The sequence below is a fragment of the Leopardus geoffroyi genome, chromosome A2, assembly GCF_018350155.1.
Source record: "Leopardus geoffroyi isolate Oge1 chromosome A2, O.geoffroyi_Oge1_pat1.0, whole genome shotgun sequence".
Taxonomy (NCBI): Eukaryota; Metazoa; Chordata; class Mammalia; order Carnivora; family Felidae; genus Leopardus; species Leopardus geoffroyi.
Window position 1 is genome coordinate 146,023,905 of NC_059331.1, and position 16,897 is coordinate 146,040,801.

Below are 16,897 nucleotides of genomic sequence, written 5' to 3' on the forward strand. Positions count from 1 at the left end.
GCCATTATAGGATTTGTAATAATCTGACTTTTAAAAAAGGCTCACCCTGGCTGCTGTGTTGATACTGGACCTAGTTTTGTATGTATTGCTAGGTAGCCTCTAATATCTGGCACTGACACTAGCCAAGGGCCATGCCTCAATTCTCTTTGTGCTCTTCTTAGCAGAAGGTATATGACTAAACTAAATGGTCCAGAAAGGGACAGGCTCAGAAGGACTTTGGAAAAGTTAAATTACTCAACCTTTGATGGTAGTGTCCTGGGCGTATAAAATGAAATTTAAGGAAATGGCAAACTCATCTAATTGAAATCAAAATGTTCATTCACAATTTAATTTGTATTGAATAATATGAATTGAATAATTTCTCTGCTCTGTGTTGAGTATTTACTGGCTGAAGAAACAGTGAACAATATTCCTGCTCTCGTGGTACTTATATTCTAGTGTGGGATACAGACAATCAACAGATAGTTTTGTCAGTTAGTGCCTCGTATGGAAGAAAAACAGCAAAGTGAGGCCATTGAGGATGCTATTTTAGTTAAGGTGATCAAGGAAGGTCTCTTTGAGGAGATAACATTTGAACAAAAACCTGAATGAATGGAAGGAACAAGGTATCTGAACATTCTATTCAGAGAGAATGGTGAGTAAAAAGATGCTGAGTTAGAAACGTGCTTTATGTTTGGGGAACAGGAAAAAGGCCATCATGGCAGGAACAGGATAGGCAAAGGATGAGAATAAGAGGCAGCTGAAGGAGGGCAGTGGGTTATGTAGGCCTTTGTAGGCCACAATAAGGACCTCAGATTTTATTCTGGGTATAGTGGAAGCCATTGGAAGCCATTCCAGCGGCACCTAGCTGGCTCCGTCAGTAGAGCGTGTGAGTCTTGATCTTGGGGTTGTGAGTTCAAGCCCCATGTTAGACGTAAAGATTACTTAAAAAAAAAAGGTGGGGGTGGAAGCATTCCAATTGGAAAGTTTTAACCAGGTAACTGAAAAAAATATGACTTGTTTTAACAGAATACTCTGACTGTGGTATAAAGAAAACACTTCTGGGGCGCCTGGATGGCTCAGTCGGTTAAGCATCCAACTTCGGCTCAGGTCATGATCTCACGGTTCATGGGTTCGAGCCCTGCGTCGGGCTCTGGGCTGACAGCTCGGAGCCTGGAGCCTGCTTCTGATTCTGTGTCTCCCTCTCTGTCTGCCCCTCCCCTGCCCACGCTCTGTCTCTCTCTGTCTCTCAAAAATAAATAAATGTAAAAAAAAAAATTTAAAGAAAACACTTCTGGAGCTTGAGTAGTGGTAGGGACAATAGAGGCTCTTTCAGTATTTCCAGTTATGAGAGAAAGTGGGAGCTCAGATGACATGGGTAAGCAATGAAGGTAATATATTGTGAACGTAGGACCAGTGGGACTTGCTAAATGGCTTGGGTGCAGAGAGTGGAAAAAAGAGGAGAATCTCTATAAGTAATCTCAGTGAAACTGCAAAGGAGAATGATTCAGTAAATTTTACCCAGATATTTTTAGCAATCAAAAATGTAAGTGTTTTTTGTTTTGTTTTGTTTTGTTTTGTTTGTAGGAATTTATAGTTTTACCTAACCTAGAGATGTTGACTGCTGTGTTTCTTGGAAGGAATAGCTCATCAAAAGAGTTGGACATTTAGAAAACTGCATTTTTTTTCCTGTATATTAATGCTGTGAAAACTTAGGGAACCTGTGACTGGATTGCACTCCTAGCTGCCTTTTGGCCATGTCTTTCTTTTATGTGTTTCCTTTTCTCTTGAAAACAGACCTCCTTACCCATATACATCACATAGATGACCTTTATGACTGTAACCTTCACACTTCAAGTGGCTAAACCATTATGTACACATGCTTTAAAAGTTTCCACCAGCAAAAGAATTAGAACCTGAGACTTGCTATTTTTGCAGCACTGGAACCACAGTTGTTTCCCTAAAAAAACTGATGTGTACTATCCAAAATCACATAATACCAGTTTGTGCAAGCATGGTCATTCACAGTGAGATATACACCTTGTTTGGGAACATAGTCTCTGTAAGGAACCTTTTTCCTGGTAGGTTGCTAAATGACTGTAAATCAACAGAAAAGACAATTTGATGCCTTTAAGAGAAATTCATATAAAACTATGCTGGCCATAGGAAATCCTTCTTTCAAGGACTGTCACTGTCAGATAAACTTACTAGGTTGTTGGAGCTGCCCGGGCAGTGTTAGAGATCATTTAACTTAGTGTCTCTTTGAACCCTGTTTTAAACTGACCCTCAGGTCTTTTTCTTGCACCATAGCCATTCCAGTGCTCCAGCACACTGCCTCAACAAAGCATTGATCATTTTATGATGTTCATAAGAAGTGTCTCTTCCTTGATTCCACCATATCCTAAGACAGGAGACTCCTTTTATCATGGTGTCACCTCTTTACTGCCCATCCAAGATTGCTTGTCCTCTGGAAAATTATGACTGTGAGACACTAAGAACCTAAAATACTTTAAAGTTCCAACATCTCAACAAAAAAATGCCCGTGTTACCAAGGAGTATCTTTTGTCTCTTGCCTTCTATGTTGTTATTTCTAAAGGCTAATGGATTTACTTTGTATATCCTTAACTTCCCAAAGTGGTCTGTTTGCTTAAATTCTTTTTAACTCTATTTACAGTGTTTATTTATTTAAAAAATTAATTCTAACTGTAAAGTAATCCTTCCTTTTTTTTAATTTGAGAGAGAGAGAGAGAGAGAGAGCGAGCAAGAGCATAAGTGGGGGAGAGGGACAGAGAGAGACAGAGACAGAGACAGAGACAGAGACAGAAAATCTTAAGCAGACTCCACACTCAGCATGGAGCCAGATGTAGGGCTTGATCTCACGCCTCTAAGATCATGACCTCAGCCAAAATCAAGAGTTGGACTTGAGTCACTTAACTGACTGAGCCACCCAGGTGCCCCAATAGTTGCTTGTTTTAAAAATTCAAGCAACATAAATATGTTTAAGAAGTAAAACATTTACAAAATTGAGGTTATAGTATATTGTTCTGCAACTCTGTGTTGTCACTTAACAATAATGAGTGGTTTTCATGTTAACACATATAGATCTACTTTTTTATATAATATTTGCATAATATTCCATTGTATGAAATTATCCAGATTTACTTAGCTATTCCTTTGTTAAATTAAATTTTTTGCTAATACAGATAATACTGGATTGAACATTCTTGGCACTTATATCTATGAACTTGAGCAAGTGTTTCTATAGAGCCCTAAAGGTGAAACTGATTGGTCAGAGATTAGGTACATATAAAATTTTGTTAGCTACTACCAAATTGCTCTTTCTGTTGAACCAAATTATGAAACTTGGTATTTCAAGACATTTTGTTTTCCATGTACTTAATAAATGGTACATTTATTCATTAATACAGTCCCGAATATACTGAAACAGAATTATGTTTGTCTTTCCCACTAGATTGGTAATTAAAAGATGATATAGTCCCTGCCCATAAATAGCTCACAATCTAGCAGAGGAGCCCACAGTCTTGTCTATAATAGTGTCATTTACTACATCGCCTAGAATGTAGAATGTACCCAGCAAATGAGTATTGTATAACTGAAGTGTTTCTCTGTTTGTCTGAAAACTACTGTTTGGCAGATCTTCTTAATTTTACCAGCTGAGCCAAAGGGTGGTTTTAGAATATGGACTCCCTTTCTATTTTAGGAATGGCCTATTGGAAGAAGGAAGTTGTTGTCTTAAGTCTAAACCCTGTGACTGTTATTTATTTGATTGCTGCTGTTAATAAACTTAACATTTCTTCTCTTGTTCTCCGAATACACAATATACAGAAATGGAAGGAGGGTGAGCTGTTGGGAGCTTTACTCTACCATTAAGCATTTCTCTAAAGGCTACCTCACATTTGCACTTAGGTCACAAAGCTTCTGTAACTTTAAGGTGAACCACCATCATTGAGAAGGTGGAACCTGGGATATGAGGATGTGAAGGCAGAACTTCGGGCCCCAGCATGCTATATTTAGGACAACCAGCCTTCTCTAACAAATCTCACTTAGCTCCGACCCTCCTTTTTTCTGTTTCTCTTCAGCATTTGTGTATTCAGTTTGCTTTGTATCAATTTGCACTTGTTTGCATGTTGCTTTATAAGTAATTTTAGAGGCTTTTTCCTCCTCACGTATGCATCGTTTTGTGTCCCCACCTAAAGTATGAGCTTTTTGAAGGCAGAAACCATGTCTTTGGTTTCTTTTGTATTTCCCATAGCACCTTTTACTGTGCTCAGCAGAGAGTGGGCATACAGTATATGTTGTGGAATGACATCCTGAGTGATCCCTCCCTGGCTGGGCCTAAGATTAAATACCTTGAAATGGAACAGTCCTAACCAACCTGGGAAAGGTATTCTCCATCTGGCATGTTGGTTGCTCCTTTCAACTTGCTATGTGAAATGGCTCCCTTCAACATCTTTCCATAAAGTGGGACAAGTCGTGGCCGATGATGTCCTTGCTGTGTGTGTTCCAGGCGAGTCTGCGGACACCAGAACTGACCTGGGAGCGAGTGAGATCCCAAGTTGACCATGTAATATGGCCTGATGGCAAGAGGATAGTATTGCTGGCAGAGGTAAGACCTAAGACTGGTAAGAGAAATTCACGCCTGACAGGAAAGACTGCAATATCCAGGTCCCCCCCTCCACATGTTCTCTCATTTTCAGCTCCTTTTGAGCACAAGCTTAACTACTTTACCAGTGGATTTTACATCTGATTGTGAAAGGTCTTTTCATTCGGCAATTAAGAAACTATTTTGGTTCCTTGCTTTTCCGCAATTATCCTGTCTCTCTGCGTCAATCTACAGGTAGAGTCAGATAATGACTCTTACTGTGGAAGAATTAGCAGATAGAGCCAATGCCACTTTGAGCGATGCCTACAAAGAGATAGTGTCATTTGCGGGACGGCTTAATCAGTAAGCACAAAGCAGATATTCCTGACTGTACCTAAGACTGTTGTAGGCAAGCTCTAGGAGAGTCTTTGAGTTTAGATCATGTTTTTGAGTGACATTCCTCTGAGTTGAACCAGATGTGTAGTAGGCACCCAGCTGTCTATTGGTCGTATGATTAATATTTCCCTGTCCTGACTTCTTCTGGCTCAGACTTACTCTTCACTTTCATCCCACTTAGCCTTCCGTGTCAATGTTTGGCTACTTTTCCTTTCTTGAAAGCTCCTCTTCCCTAGTCTTAGATTCCTGACGGCAATATCGATGCCCGCTGTTCTTCCCTTGACAGTTTCTCTTCTTCAGAGAAAGATACCAAAATAACAAGAACGATAAGAATACGTTTCTTGAGGTTTGATTTTCTGTCAGTTTTCCTTCCTTTTTTTAAAATTAAGGAAACTGAATATGAAGATGTAAAAGATATACCATCTTCACGGAGGGACCCTTAAATTTATGCTGGAGTACCCTTACTGTTCTCTTTACCTTTTTCCACCTTATCTCACCTTCTCACATACTTTAGGGCATCTGTAAAGGGACTGGATTACTCCTTCACGAGAAAGGAGCTTGTGCAGGGAAGGGATGAGCAGGTTGTTAAATATTCATTAATTGCTTTTATATCAGCCAGCTGTCTGGTGACTTATTTCTAGTTGCCCTGGGAGGTCCCATCTAGTGATTTTGGTGACAAAAGCAAGCACCATGGTTTTTGGCTACTATGTTTCAGCAAAAAAAAAAAAAAAAAAAAAGGTGGTCAAGCTTCCTAGGAAACAAAATAGGAAAGGATAGCAATCTCCAGTAGCCTCCAGCCCTTGTATTCTCTGAATCAATCACTAGAAATACAAGAATACCCTTGCATTCAGGAGAACCAAACTGCAGAAGAAGCACAGAAATCATCACAGCTTACTAAGTCCAAAGATACCTCCCCTCACAACCTGGAGAGGTTGCCCCTGGACTTGACTACATCCTTGCTTACAACAGTCTTTCAAAAGAATGCCAATGCCTCTGAAGGAGGATATTCTGTTGCAGAAAGTATGAAATTCAAGAGAAGCATGCCCTTCCTTGGCATAAGCCTCAGTATCACGTGACCGTCTCTATTCCTTTTTACATAATCCCAGAGATCTTTTATCCATTACCTTCATCAAATTTTCCAGAAGTTTTTAATTCCACTTAAATGTCGACCAATTCATTTCTATGTATCGAACACCTACTTTTTGTCCAGCCATGTTAGTTGGAAGTATTTGGAAAATTGCAGTTGTGCGCGTCCTTCGCTCCTCAAAGGCTAGAGACTTTGTCGTAACTCATCTGTGTCTTAACCCTTCTCTCCAGGGCCGTCTGCTGAACCTAAGCTGCTCCACAGTGCCTACATTTGTGCTGTCAATCACCGCCACTACTCAGGTAGGGCCATCAGAGCGGAAAGCAGTGGGCTGGAATGGGTCATCAGACCATCAGGGTTTCACTTGATATGGCACATCAGCATCCATCTCTCTGCTTTTCTAGGCTCTTGCCTTGATAGAGCTTTACAATGCTCCTGAGGGTCGCTATAAGCAGGATGTCTACCTGTTGCCCAAGAAAATGGGTAAGCATGCGCTCTTCCATCCCTGTCCGTTCCCAAGTAGTTCAGAGTGAGAGGCTAAATGAAGTTTGGGGCACTAAATTTCTTATGGAAAGGGGGTGGGGAAGATATCTGTGCCTTCTAAAGTAGGAGCTAGGATTCCTAGGTTTCATTACTGATTGATTTATCACATTTCCACATGAGTTGTCCTAGTGAAGTCATTACATTTTGCTATGATTTGGTTTGCCTACCTGTGAATTTTAAGGATTTTTTTCTCTTAAAGTATCTTTTTTTTTTTTTTTTTTTTTTTAACATTTATTTATTTTTGAGACAGAGAGAGACAGAGCATGAACGGGGGAGGGGCAGAGAGAGAGGGAGACACAGAATCGGAAGCAGGCTCCAGGCTCTGAGCCATCAGCCCAGAGCCTGACGCGGGGCTCAAACTCACGGACCGCGAGATCATGACCTGAGCCGAAGTCGGACGCTCAACCGACTGAGCCACCCAGGCGCCCCTTCTCTTAAAGTATCTAATATGCAAGAATCTCAAAGGAGAAAAAAATCTTCCCCTAAGAAAGAGGACTCATCTTCCACCTTGTGACATCTGACTTATTCCAATTCTAGGCTGCTGCATAGCCCCTTCCAGACTTTCCTCAGACTGAGAAGACTTTTCATACTACATCTTCTAACTCTGGCCTCATTGTCAGGGCCAAAGGAAAGACTGAATAGCTTCTGTTAAGACTAGTCATGTGGGTGTTTCATACAAGGGAAACATTAAACTCTTGAAAATTTAAAGAACCCGCCTCAAGCACCTGAACTGATACAGTGTGTTTACAAACTCCTGAGGCAAAGATCAGGGAATAAATCAGCTTCTGGTTTTGTTTTGCTTTAGCACTTGATGCATAGCAACTGTTAGAAGTTGACATATTTTCCCTTTAATATATCCTTTGGAAGGATATAAAAGAAATAGAACAGACTATATTTTGGCTGAATATATAATGAAGTTAGGAAGACCAAACAAATAGTTAGAAAAATGACATAAAATTCTGAATAATATGTATTCAGGCAATAGAATATAGACAGAGTCCATAACTAAGGATACTAAAAGCAAAGCAAACAGTGTAGTATCATTCTTAGACATTCCTTTCCAGTTTCCTCGGGTGTTAGTTTTTCTGAGTCGCCCAAAGTACAGAGTTTCCCATCTTTTATTCCCTTGCTATCCCATCCTTTCTTTTAGACCCTAAGAACTATTGCTTCTTTCATGTCTCCCTTACCTTTCTGGGGAGAAGGAAAGATTCAAGGATGAAACAGCTGGTAAGAAAGAAGTGTTACGGTTTTGAAAAACACTGGGCTTGAAGCTCAAGCAACTACTCTTTAGAATTCTGGGCCGGTGAGCCAAAGTTGAACATTTTTCTTTCAGCTCCGAGAATTAGAAGGTGTCTCCCAACTTTTTAAGGCCTAGCCTGGCGAGCACAGCCAGACAAGAGGCATGAACGTTTATACCAGGGCTTCTGTGGTCTGTTCCAGATGAGTATGTGGCGAGCCTACACCTGCCCACCTTTGATGCCCACCTGACGGAGCTGACAGATGAACAGGCCAAGTATCTGGGACTCAACAAGAATGGGCCTTTCAAGCCTAATTACTACAGGTGCCTTGGGCCCCCCCAGAAAACAGGGAAACCTGGGTAGTAAAGAGCTTTCTGCACTGAAATTGGTCTTTACAACTTTTACTACATTTACATGAACCCAGAAAAATAAACCCACTCCCCCCTCAGTACCACCCCCAAAGGACTCTTTGAGGCTTTCTCCAGACATTAAATAGTGTTCCCTTTTCTGAATTTGCCTTTCTCCATTTCATCTTAATATTATTTTTACCTCTTTATAGAGAAATACTGGGCATTTTCAGTGATGTGAAAAAGCACCACAAGTATTTACCCTCACCATCCACTCCAGAAAAGTCCCTGTCTACCTGCTGTACCTTTAGGTGGGCTCTTCATGTCCCAGCATCCTCATAAGCTGATAACATCATAGTCTCATCTTTCTTTCTCCCTCTAGGTATTAAGTTCCTGTAATTCAAGCCAGAAGAAGTTTTAAGGAATAGAACTCCAAGTCTTTTCTCCACTCCTATACAGGAAAGAACCCAGCAAGCTGCTTCTCCAATCAGCTGCTCGCCGTGCTCACCCTATATGTTAGGTTATTTATTTATTAAAACCTAGAATCCTGTGCCTGTTGCCTTGGCCCAAAGTGTGGTTACTGCCCGGGAGGCTGTTGAGAGCCACAAGGGACAGGCTGAGGAAGGAAAGAAATGGGGTAATCCTTCCCAGTGCATTTTTTGCATCATTCCCCGTTGACTTGGAATCCTCAGCAATGGTCATATGTCTCTTGTCCAGGTTCAGGAGTTAGTCCAGGGATTCCAGACTCCTTGTTCCCTGGGTTTTTTAGAATAAATTTCCTGCAGCTGCCTTTCTCAGCTTTGGCCCTTCCCTAGGTTAGGCCTTTTGGAAGCTACCAAGTCAACATGGCCTAAGTTCCCAGCCTTGACCATCACTATCACTGCCTTCTTTATAGAATGACTGGGAAGGAAGGAGTATATGTTATGGCTTTGGCAAGCTACACCAAAAACTTAGCTATGCCTGTGCTAACTTGGAGTCTTCTTCCTTACCCAGGACTCCTTTCTTCCTTGAATAGTCATGTCTATTTTAACACTTTCTGGGTCCAAGAGGGATGTGCCTCCATTATTTCCTCTGCAGCTCTGGTGTTTGTCAGATATTTGTCTTGCCATCTTTCTAACCCAGCTAACCCCTGCTCAGGAAGTGGGGGCTAGCCCCCGTGGGGCCCATAGTTTTACTTGTCATTTAACTGGACAGTTTCCCGGGAAGTTCCCTCTAGACTGGCACTGTCTCAGAAAAGGAGAGAAACTCTGCTTCCTGAAATTTCCTCTTACTGCCTAAAACTGCTTTTGAAACTGAGCAAGGAAAGATGAACTTTCCAATGGATCTGGGGGGTGTAGGGCTCTGGAAGTGGGACAGGTCACTCACGCCCACAGCTTGTCACTCTAAAGAAGCAGAATGTATTTATTTGTCTCCTGGGAAGGGCTCTGCAGCTAAACTGGGTAAGCTATACAGAGGTGACACTGTAACTGTGTCCAAATGATTAAAGCTACTTGACTAGTTTCAACTTCATCAGACATTTCATTTCTTTGGCCATTGCCATTGATGAAACTGGGATCTGATGTCTCTACGATTTAGTCTGTGGTTTTTCTTCTCTGCTGGGATATATTTTTATGTTCTTGCCTCTTCCATCTTAAGACTCTATAATTCAGAGGTAGTTTCTTGAGTAACTCCAACATTACAAAAAACTAGTAATGCAAGCAGCCTGAAATTTCATGTCCCACGTAAGAGTTGGATACCTTTTGGAGACTGACATGTTGGTCTTAAGGGTTTCACTGGGACCAGACTTGTTCTAAGAGTTAAAGTCTGGAGTGGCCCTAGAAATCTTGAATGAAATGAGTCCCTTTCCCCACCTGACAACTTTCTTTAACACTCTCATGTTTGTTGGTTTGTTTCCCCCCCCCCCCACCTTTTTTTTTTCCTACCCTGGTCTGCCTCATAGTCTCAAGACCAAGGTAACTCAAGGAAACACCACCAGACCACCCAGGATCACTATAACCTTCCCACCCTGATTCTCCTCACCTACCTCCACTTTGTTCAACTTCCCCTGGTGTTCATATATACTTTCAGAGCTAGTCTGGAAGTGACCTTCCTTTTGGAGGTAGAGAGGTGGCCTTTGGATAAATGGCTGTTTGCTTCATTAAATAGTATGCAGTCTCAGCCTAGAGAGTCTGGTTCCTCAGAGGCTTTATGTCTTAGCACATACCGGAAAAGTGCCACATATATGGCTATATTCTTTCATGAGGAAGATTGTAAATGCTGAAAATTCTACTAGACCTCTCAGTTCTTCCTTTTGCCTACCCAGTTCTGAGTTTTGTATTAATTGCATCTCTTTTGTATTAGTTAACTGGATACAGGTCTTTGTAACTTTTACCAAGGGCAGATTCCATTAGGTAGATATCTGGACTCTAACCTGTTATGTTCATAAGCCAAAAACCATAACTTGCTGTTTCTCAGTAAAGCCGAGTTCTCTAGGGAGCAGTATTACTTAGGTACTGATCCTGACAGAGCACACCCTGCCTTGTTATAGTGAAGAGACCCATTCCAAATAAAAAAGGAGCCACCTTTGGGCCTCTAAGTTTGATTGCCAGTGTTGCTGCCCATGGTGAGATATTTGCCTCTGAGTTTCAGATGACCCCCTTTCCTTTCTCTCTAGGGACCCCATGTCATCAACCATTAAGAAGAAAGAGGCCCAGGCCTCCTGAGTATTTGGGTTCTACCTTAGTGTTGGAATTTGGTCATTATTCCCTCTACCCTTGGAATCAGAGAACAAAATGTGTCTTCTTCCCTCAAGCTCTCACCTTAGATGCATTCAGGTATCTGGAAGCATAGGAAAGAAGACGAATTATCTGTTTGTATATGGCCCTGGCTGGTGGAGATACTTAGCATTTTTTCTGCAATGAATTTCTGCTAGTTTTCAAGGTCTCATTTGCCTTCTTAATGGAAATTCAGGGTTTTTGTTTTTTGTTTTTTGTTTTTTGTTTTCCTCGTTAAAAAAAGAAAAAAGGTATCTGGTCTACCTTCTGTCTGCCCTCCTACCTCCTCAACCTACCCTCCCATATGAGCACGGCTCCCCATGGCCACATACTCCTGCAAAGCTTTTTTGCTGCTTGGCTTTTCTCTGAACAGATCTGAAATTGCTGCTCCTGTGGTTTTCTCAAAATTAACTTTGTCATGGTTTTAAAAAAAAGAAATCAAAATGCATTGTTGCATTAAGCTTTTTTAATAAAGGAAATTATGGAAAGAAAATAGGCAACACCAGCAAATTATATGTAGAGAATAAACTAAACTATATATATATAATATATATATATTATATATATAATCATCTAGTTCTCATTGTCATCTTACTGAAAGGAAATAAAACCTCTAAGGATCACCGTTTCTGAGAGGATCTTGGAAATCTTTATGTCTAAGTGATTGTATTAGATCAGCAATAATGACTATGTAATCTCAAAAGATAAATAAAATATTCTTAAAATGGATTCTTATCTTGAGAGTATTGCTTGCTTCTGTGAACTAGGAATTCAAGAGATGAGTGATGTTTCTTGGCAACAGGCTGGAGAGCCTACTGCAGGGCAAAGATGTGAAAAGTTGAAGTGGTTACCAATAGCATATTTGAATGGCCTTAGCCTTGGGTCCCTTATTCCACGGTAGGCCATTCCACTAATATCTTTCCCCCAACCCACCCCCTGCTATGTGTGTAAAGAACCTGCTTTCTCAGAACCATCACCCCCGGGGGGTTGAAAAGTATAGAGAAACTAGAGTGTGGTTCTAGGTCCCCCAAGCCCTCTGTGTTCTGCCCTTAGCTGGACAACACAAGATGCCAGCATCCATGGTTTGGGATTAAAGGGTCCTGACACCCAGAACTTGACTACATCCAACCAAAGGGAAGAAATAAATTACTCTGACAGAGATTTGTTTCCAGATCAGCTTTTGCCTGACTAAATCGGAAACTAAAGGGCGAATCCAACTTCCTCTTCTTCCTCAACTACCAGTAGAGTGGCCATTTTTGAGCCAGTTTTCTAATAGCCACCTCTCTTAGTTGACAAATTAAACTAGTTCTTCCTGTATGCAAGATGTTTTCTTCCCTCTTAGAATCTTCTGCTACTTTGACTTGTGTTTACCTAAACTAAGGGCTAAAACAGTTTGGGTAGTTGGTAATGGCTTAAAGCTGGTGCCACTCCAGTTGCGAAGGAGAATGCAGGGGCCAGCAATGAAACCTATGAGCCACTGGCAGGTTTCACCCCCCTACAGCAGGGCTTGGCTCCTCTTCTGTGAAAGATGGGAGCATGGGTGCCTGGGTCTTAGTTTCAGACTCACAGGGTAAGCCCTGACTATGCACTGCTGTGCAATTTCTCTAGCCTGTGGTCCTGTGGAAAGAGACTGGACTTCTTAAGTCAGGCTCACTTGACTAGCTCTTCCATTTACAAGTTATATAATTTGACCAATATTATATAATGACTCAGAGCCTTGGTTTTCTTGCCTTTGAAATGGGTAATGCTTTGTCTCCTGGGGTAAGGACTTAAAGATCGGATTTAATTTTTAAAATGCTGCTTAAAAATCTGGCACACACTGTGCTACACAAACATCAGTTTCTTATCTCAGTCTAAGGGTCCTAAATCCCCTGTTGCCTCATTACACCTACATGTGCAGCATTGATAGGAGAGGAAGATATTCTGTCTTTTTTCTACCGCATCATTCCGGCTGCCCAATGCCCTAAAAAATTAGATACTGTAAGACTTTCTGCACCTTATGTTTTTTTAAGTGTTTGTTTATTTTTGAGAGAGAGACAGAGCGTGAGCAGGGGGAGGGCCAGAGAGAGAGGGACACAGAATCCAAAGCAGGCTCCAGGTTCTGAGCTGTTAGCACAGAGCCAGACACAGGGCTCGAACCCACGAACCATGGGATTGTGACCTGAGCCGAAGTCGGATGCTTAACTGACTGAGCCACCCAGGCACCCCTCTAAATCTTATTTTTAAGTTCTATAACAGGTGCTGTCTATTTAGTCAAGTATCTGACCTCCATGCTTACATGGGGAAAGGAATATGTTCAGTCCTTGTAATTATACCTATTTATACCTCTGCCAGGAGCCCCCAAATGCCTGAGTTTGGGAACAAGGAAAAGTGGTAGTGTTGATTTAAAAATAATTCAGCGCGGGAGCCATCTCTGCAAGACAGAAAAACTTGTAGACCAGCCCCTGACTGATCAGCCCTCAGGTGTATGTATGGATGCCTCCGTGGTCAATGGTATTGACGGCTAGCACATCTTTGCTGACAAATAAGCTAAAAGAAGTTCAGTGTGTACCAAGTCCATGGCCTATAATTTCAAAGTTTTCAGTTCATCCATGGTTTCTTGTCAACTTCTTCCAGGAGTTGTTTCCAGATACCTTCTTCCTTATGACCAGTTCTGAAAGTGGGACTATAATGAGCAGACAGATGTCCGATCTTCACTATCTCCCATTCCACAGGGTGTAGAGAAGATAATGGATTGAGGTCTCTTGTGTTGATCCTTTGCAATCTCCATAACACCCGTTTTTCAAACCCCTTCTCTGAAAGTGAAGCCAGATGGAGCTCTAGGCTTAGCAATTAGCTTTGCATAGAGGCCAGAGAGGACTTGAGAGATATCCTCAGTCCTCCCTATTGAAGCCAGCTTGAGGCTTTGTTCTTTCGCCCACGGTATACTCTGGAAAAGGAAGAAAGCCTCAAAACTGGCCACCACTGACTGGGGATCCTGATGATTGACTAAGCTCACAAAAGAGACGATGAAGCTCTGGGCCTATCAATCCTAGAACTCTGACTGCTTAGGAGGACAGGAATTGGGAGTAGGAAGATAGAATAATTAATTCTTTTATTAAGAAACCCTAATGGGTTGTGCAGTGGCGGGTTTACCACACTGCAGCAGTGATGAGCTAGGCGTGGGTTGTGAATTTTAAAGCAGAGTGTGACTCTTTTAGAGTTTAACAAATTATACCCAAAAAGAAAATTCCAAAATCAAATAGGTGAGGCCTCGAGCCATGACCTTTCTTGGAAATTCGGGTCATTTCAATTCTGTTAAGCCAGTAGGTCTCAACTGCAGAAGATATCGCCCCTCAGGAAACATTTTTGCCATATCTGGAGACACTTTTGGTTGTCACGACTTGGGGGAGGGTACTACAGGCATCTACTATGGAGAGGCCAGGGATTCTGCTAAACATCCTACAATGCATGGAACAGCTCCCCACCACAAGTTTTTCAGTCCCTATTACAGAAATCTTGTGTTAAACGTACATATATGAGGTATACGAAATGAACACAACTTGGCCCTACTCTCAAGAAACTTCTATCCACGTTGGGGGGAAGAGGTGGGAATGGGAGAGGAAAGGGAAGTACAGTACACGAGTACAGTAAGGAGATGTTGGGGACAGAAGAGAAAGTAACTGAGAAAGCTCCAAGGAGTTCTCGCTCTCAACTCTGCCTTCATCCATCACCTACCGACTAGCAGAGTAAATTCTGAGGGAGACATACGGTTAAGAAAGGGACAGAGCTGTCCATAAGATACAGGAAGGGGGAGCAGTCATTCCTTTGAGCCTCTTACTTTGGGGATATAGTAGAAAATATAAGAGGGGCGCCTGGGTGGCTCAGTTGGCTAAGCATTCGACTTCGGCTCAGGTCATGACTTCACAGTTTGTGAGTTCGAACCCCGCCGTCCGGCTCTGTGCTGACAGCTCAGAGCCTGCAGCCTGTTTCAGATTCTGTGTCTCCCTCTCCCTCTGCTCCTCCCCCCACTCGCACTCTGTCTCTCTCTCAAAATAAAATAAAGACATAAAAAAAATTAAAAAGAAAGAAAATAGAAGAGTTTTGAATCCAAGCAGACTTGGCATGACACCCACCCAGCCGGAGGGGGTTGAGAACGGTCAAAAGGATGGCTTTCTGGAAGAGGAGGTAATAATGAAATAGAATCTTTATGGAACAATAGAAGCTAGCCAAGAAGAAGAGCAGAAAGTTTTTTCCAGAAAGAACAGCAAATACACTTAGACACGATGGAACACCTTGGGAACTGCGAGGAGCAATCTCTGAGTCCTGGTTTTCTCAACAGTAATACAGGATTAGTGGAAACAACCTGTCAGAAGTAGCATAAGATATCTGGAAAGTTTCAAGTACAAGGCCTAGAACAAAGTGGCAGTTCAACAATTCCCTCGATCCTATCCTTTTGATCCCACCCATTCCCCTCAGGCTGCTTTTTGGGGACTATTTACTGTCAACAGCGTTTTAGATAAATTGGCTGACCAGAGAGCTTCCTTTGTATCAAGCCCTCAGGAGGGATCTTAGAGGAAGGAAGGAAAGTGCTAGGGAGCATATGAGGGTTTGCTCTCCATTCAACGTTTCTCCCTAGCTCACACTTGAGGAAGGTGCCCTACTTCACAAGAGAAAGGCAGATGACGAGAAGCAGCCCTGAAGGGCACCAGCGATTTCACTGAAGTGAAAATGCCCCATCCCACCCCTCAACCCACCATCTCCCAGTCGAGCCCTCACTCCAGGCGGGATAAGTTCTCGAGAAATCTGAGAGGGCGAATCTCTCCTTGCCTTCGGTGTGCCTGACCACCCGGCGGTGCCATGCCTCCCCTGCGATTGAATCGGGACTAGGGGCGTCATGCGGGAGCTAGGATAGGACATCTGTGGTAATGGGGAAACCGAGACTGCAGTGGAGCAGGAGGCGGAGACTAGAGCTCCCCGAAAAGGTCGCTATTTGGGAGCGGGTGAGTGCTGAGCGAGAAGCAAAAAGATAACCCGCCAAACCTCTAGGCCCAGAATTCGGGAAGTAATGCCGAGAGCCTACCCCCGAGCCTAATGCTACCAGCAACGCGGCAGGACTTAAAAAAGATAGGAGGGGGGACGTCCCGTAAATGAGCCCCCCCCCCCACCTCCTCCTAGTCCCGCTCGGAACGGCCGAACAGCCAATCGCGATGCGGGGCGGGGCTGCGGAGCGCGGCCGCAGCCAATAGCTGTGGAGAGGGCGGAGCCTGGATCCCAGCGCGCGGCGGCGGGGTCGCCCCGGGCAGAGATCGCGGAGGGGCTGAGGTAGCCGCTGAGTAGGGTGGCATGGAGGACCCCGCGGCGCCCGGGGCCGGAAGCGCGTCCACCAATGGCAACGGCAACGGCGGCGGCAAAGGGAAGCAGACGGCACCCAAGGGCCGGGAAGCGTTCAGAAGCCAGCGGCGGGAGTCGGAGGTGAGAAGCCCGGAGAGCTTCAGTTGGGGCCGGGAGACGCCCGCGGGCGGGAAGCCGTGGCTGAGGTGATTCGGCCCGGTCCCCCTGCTCTTCCGGAGCTCCCGGCGCGTTCGGGGCCGCCCCTCGGAGCGGGCGTCTGCGGAGTCTGCCGCAGCCTGGGCTTTGCAGCCCCTGACCCCTCTCTGCCTGTCTCCTGGTCGGGGGCTTCTTAGCCTTCTGGCCTCTCCTCCGGGGACGCGAAGATGTAGCGCGATCGAGACCATACCTGATACTTTTCAAATATTTATCGCACTTAGTCTCTGCAGCCCTTTGAAGTGGGGATTCGTGTTTTAGATTTACGGGAAGAAACGGGCGCGGAGAGGTTCAGCGACTGGCCTGAAGGGGTGAGGGGCCAGAGCTCCGCCGCAGTGGAGACGGGCCGGCGTGGGGGACAGCCGCGCTCCCGCCCCTGGGCCAGCGAGCACATCCAGATGTGCCGAGTGACTTCTGCGCGGCCCCTT

At 43.7% G+C, this 16,897-nt stretch overlaps 2 protein-coding genes across 15 annotated transcripts in view; both read left to right on the plus strand.

The window, feature by feature from the left end:
* AHCYL2 (adenosylhomocysteinase like 2) overlaps window positions 1–11,672 on the plus strand; it is a 170,522-nt gene extending 158,850 nt beyond the window's left edge. For all 11 annotated transcript variants that reach the window (XM_045495596.1, XM_045495597.1, XM_045495598.1 and 8 more), the window contains 5 exons: window positions 4,508–4,606; window positions 6,296–6,364; window positions 6,467–6,545; window positions 8,046–8,166; window positions 8,573–11,672. In XM_045495596.1, the coding sequence (XP_045351552.1) occupies window positions 4,508–4,606; window positions 6,296–6,364; window positions 6,467–6,545; window positions 8,046–8,166; window positions 8,573–8,579 (375 nt within the window). In that variant the 3' untranslated portion in view covers window positions 8,580–11,672. The remainder of the gene's footprint in view (window positions 1–4,507; window positions 4,607–6,295; window positions 6,365–6,466; window positions 6,546–8,045; window positions 8,167–8,572) is intronic.
* Window positions 11,673–16,222: 4,550 nt separating this feature from the next.
* The window catches only part of STRIP2 (striatin interacting protein 2), a 48,120-nt gene continuing 47,445 nt past the window's right edge, over window positions 16,223–16,897 (plus strand). For 3 of the 4 annotated variants that reach the window (XM_045495607.1, XM_045495608.1, XM_045495610.1), the window contains exon 1: window positions 16,240–16,397. In XM_045495607.1, the coding sequence (XP_045351563.1) occupies window positions 16,312–16,397 (86 nt within the window). In that variant the 5' untranslated portion in view covers window positions 16,240–16,311. Of the gene's footprint in view, window positions 16,398–16,897 lie in introns of all 4 variants that reach the window. The other variant, XM_045495609.1, reaches the window with a different exon arrangement.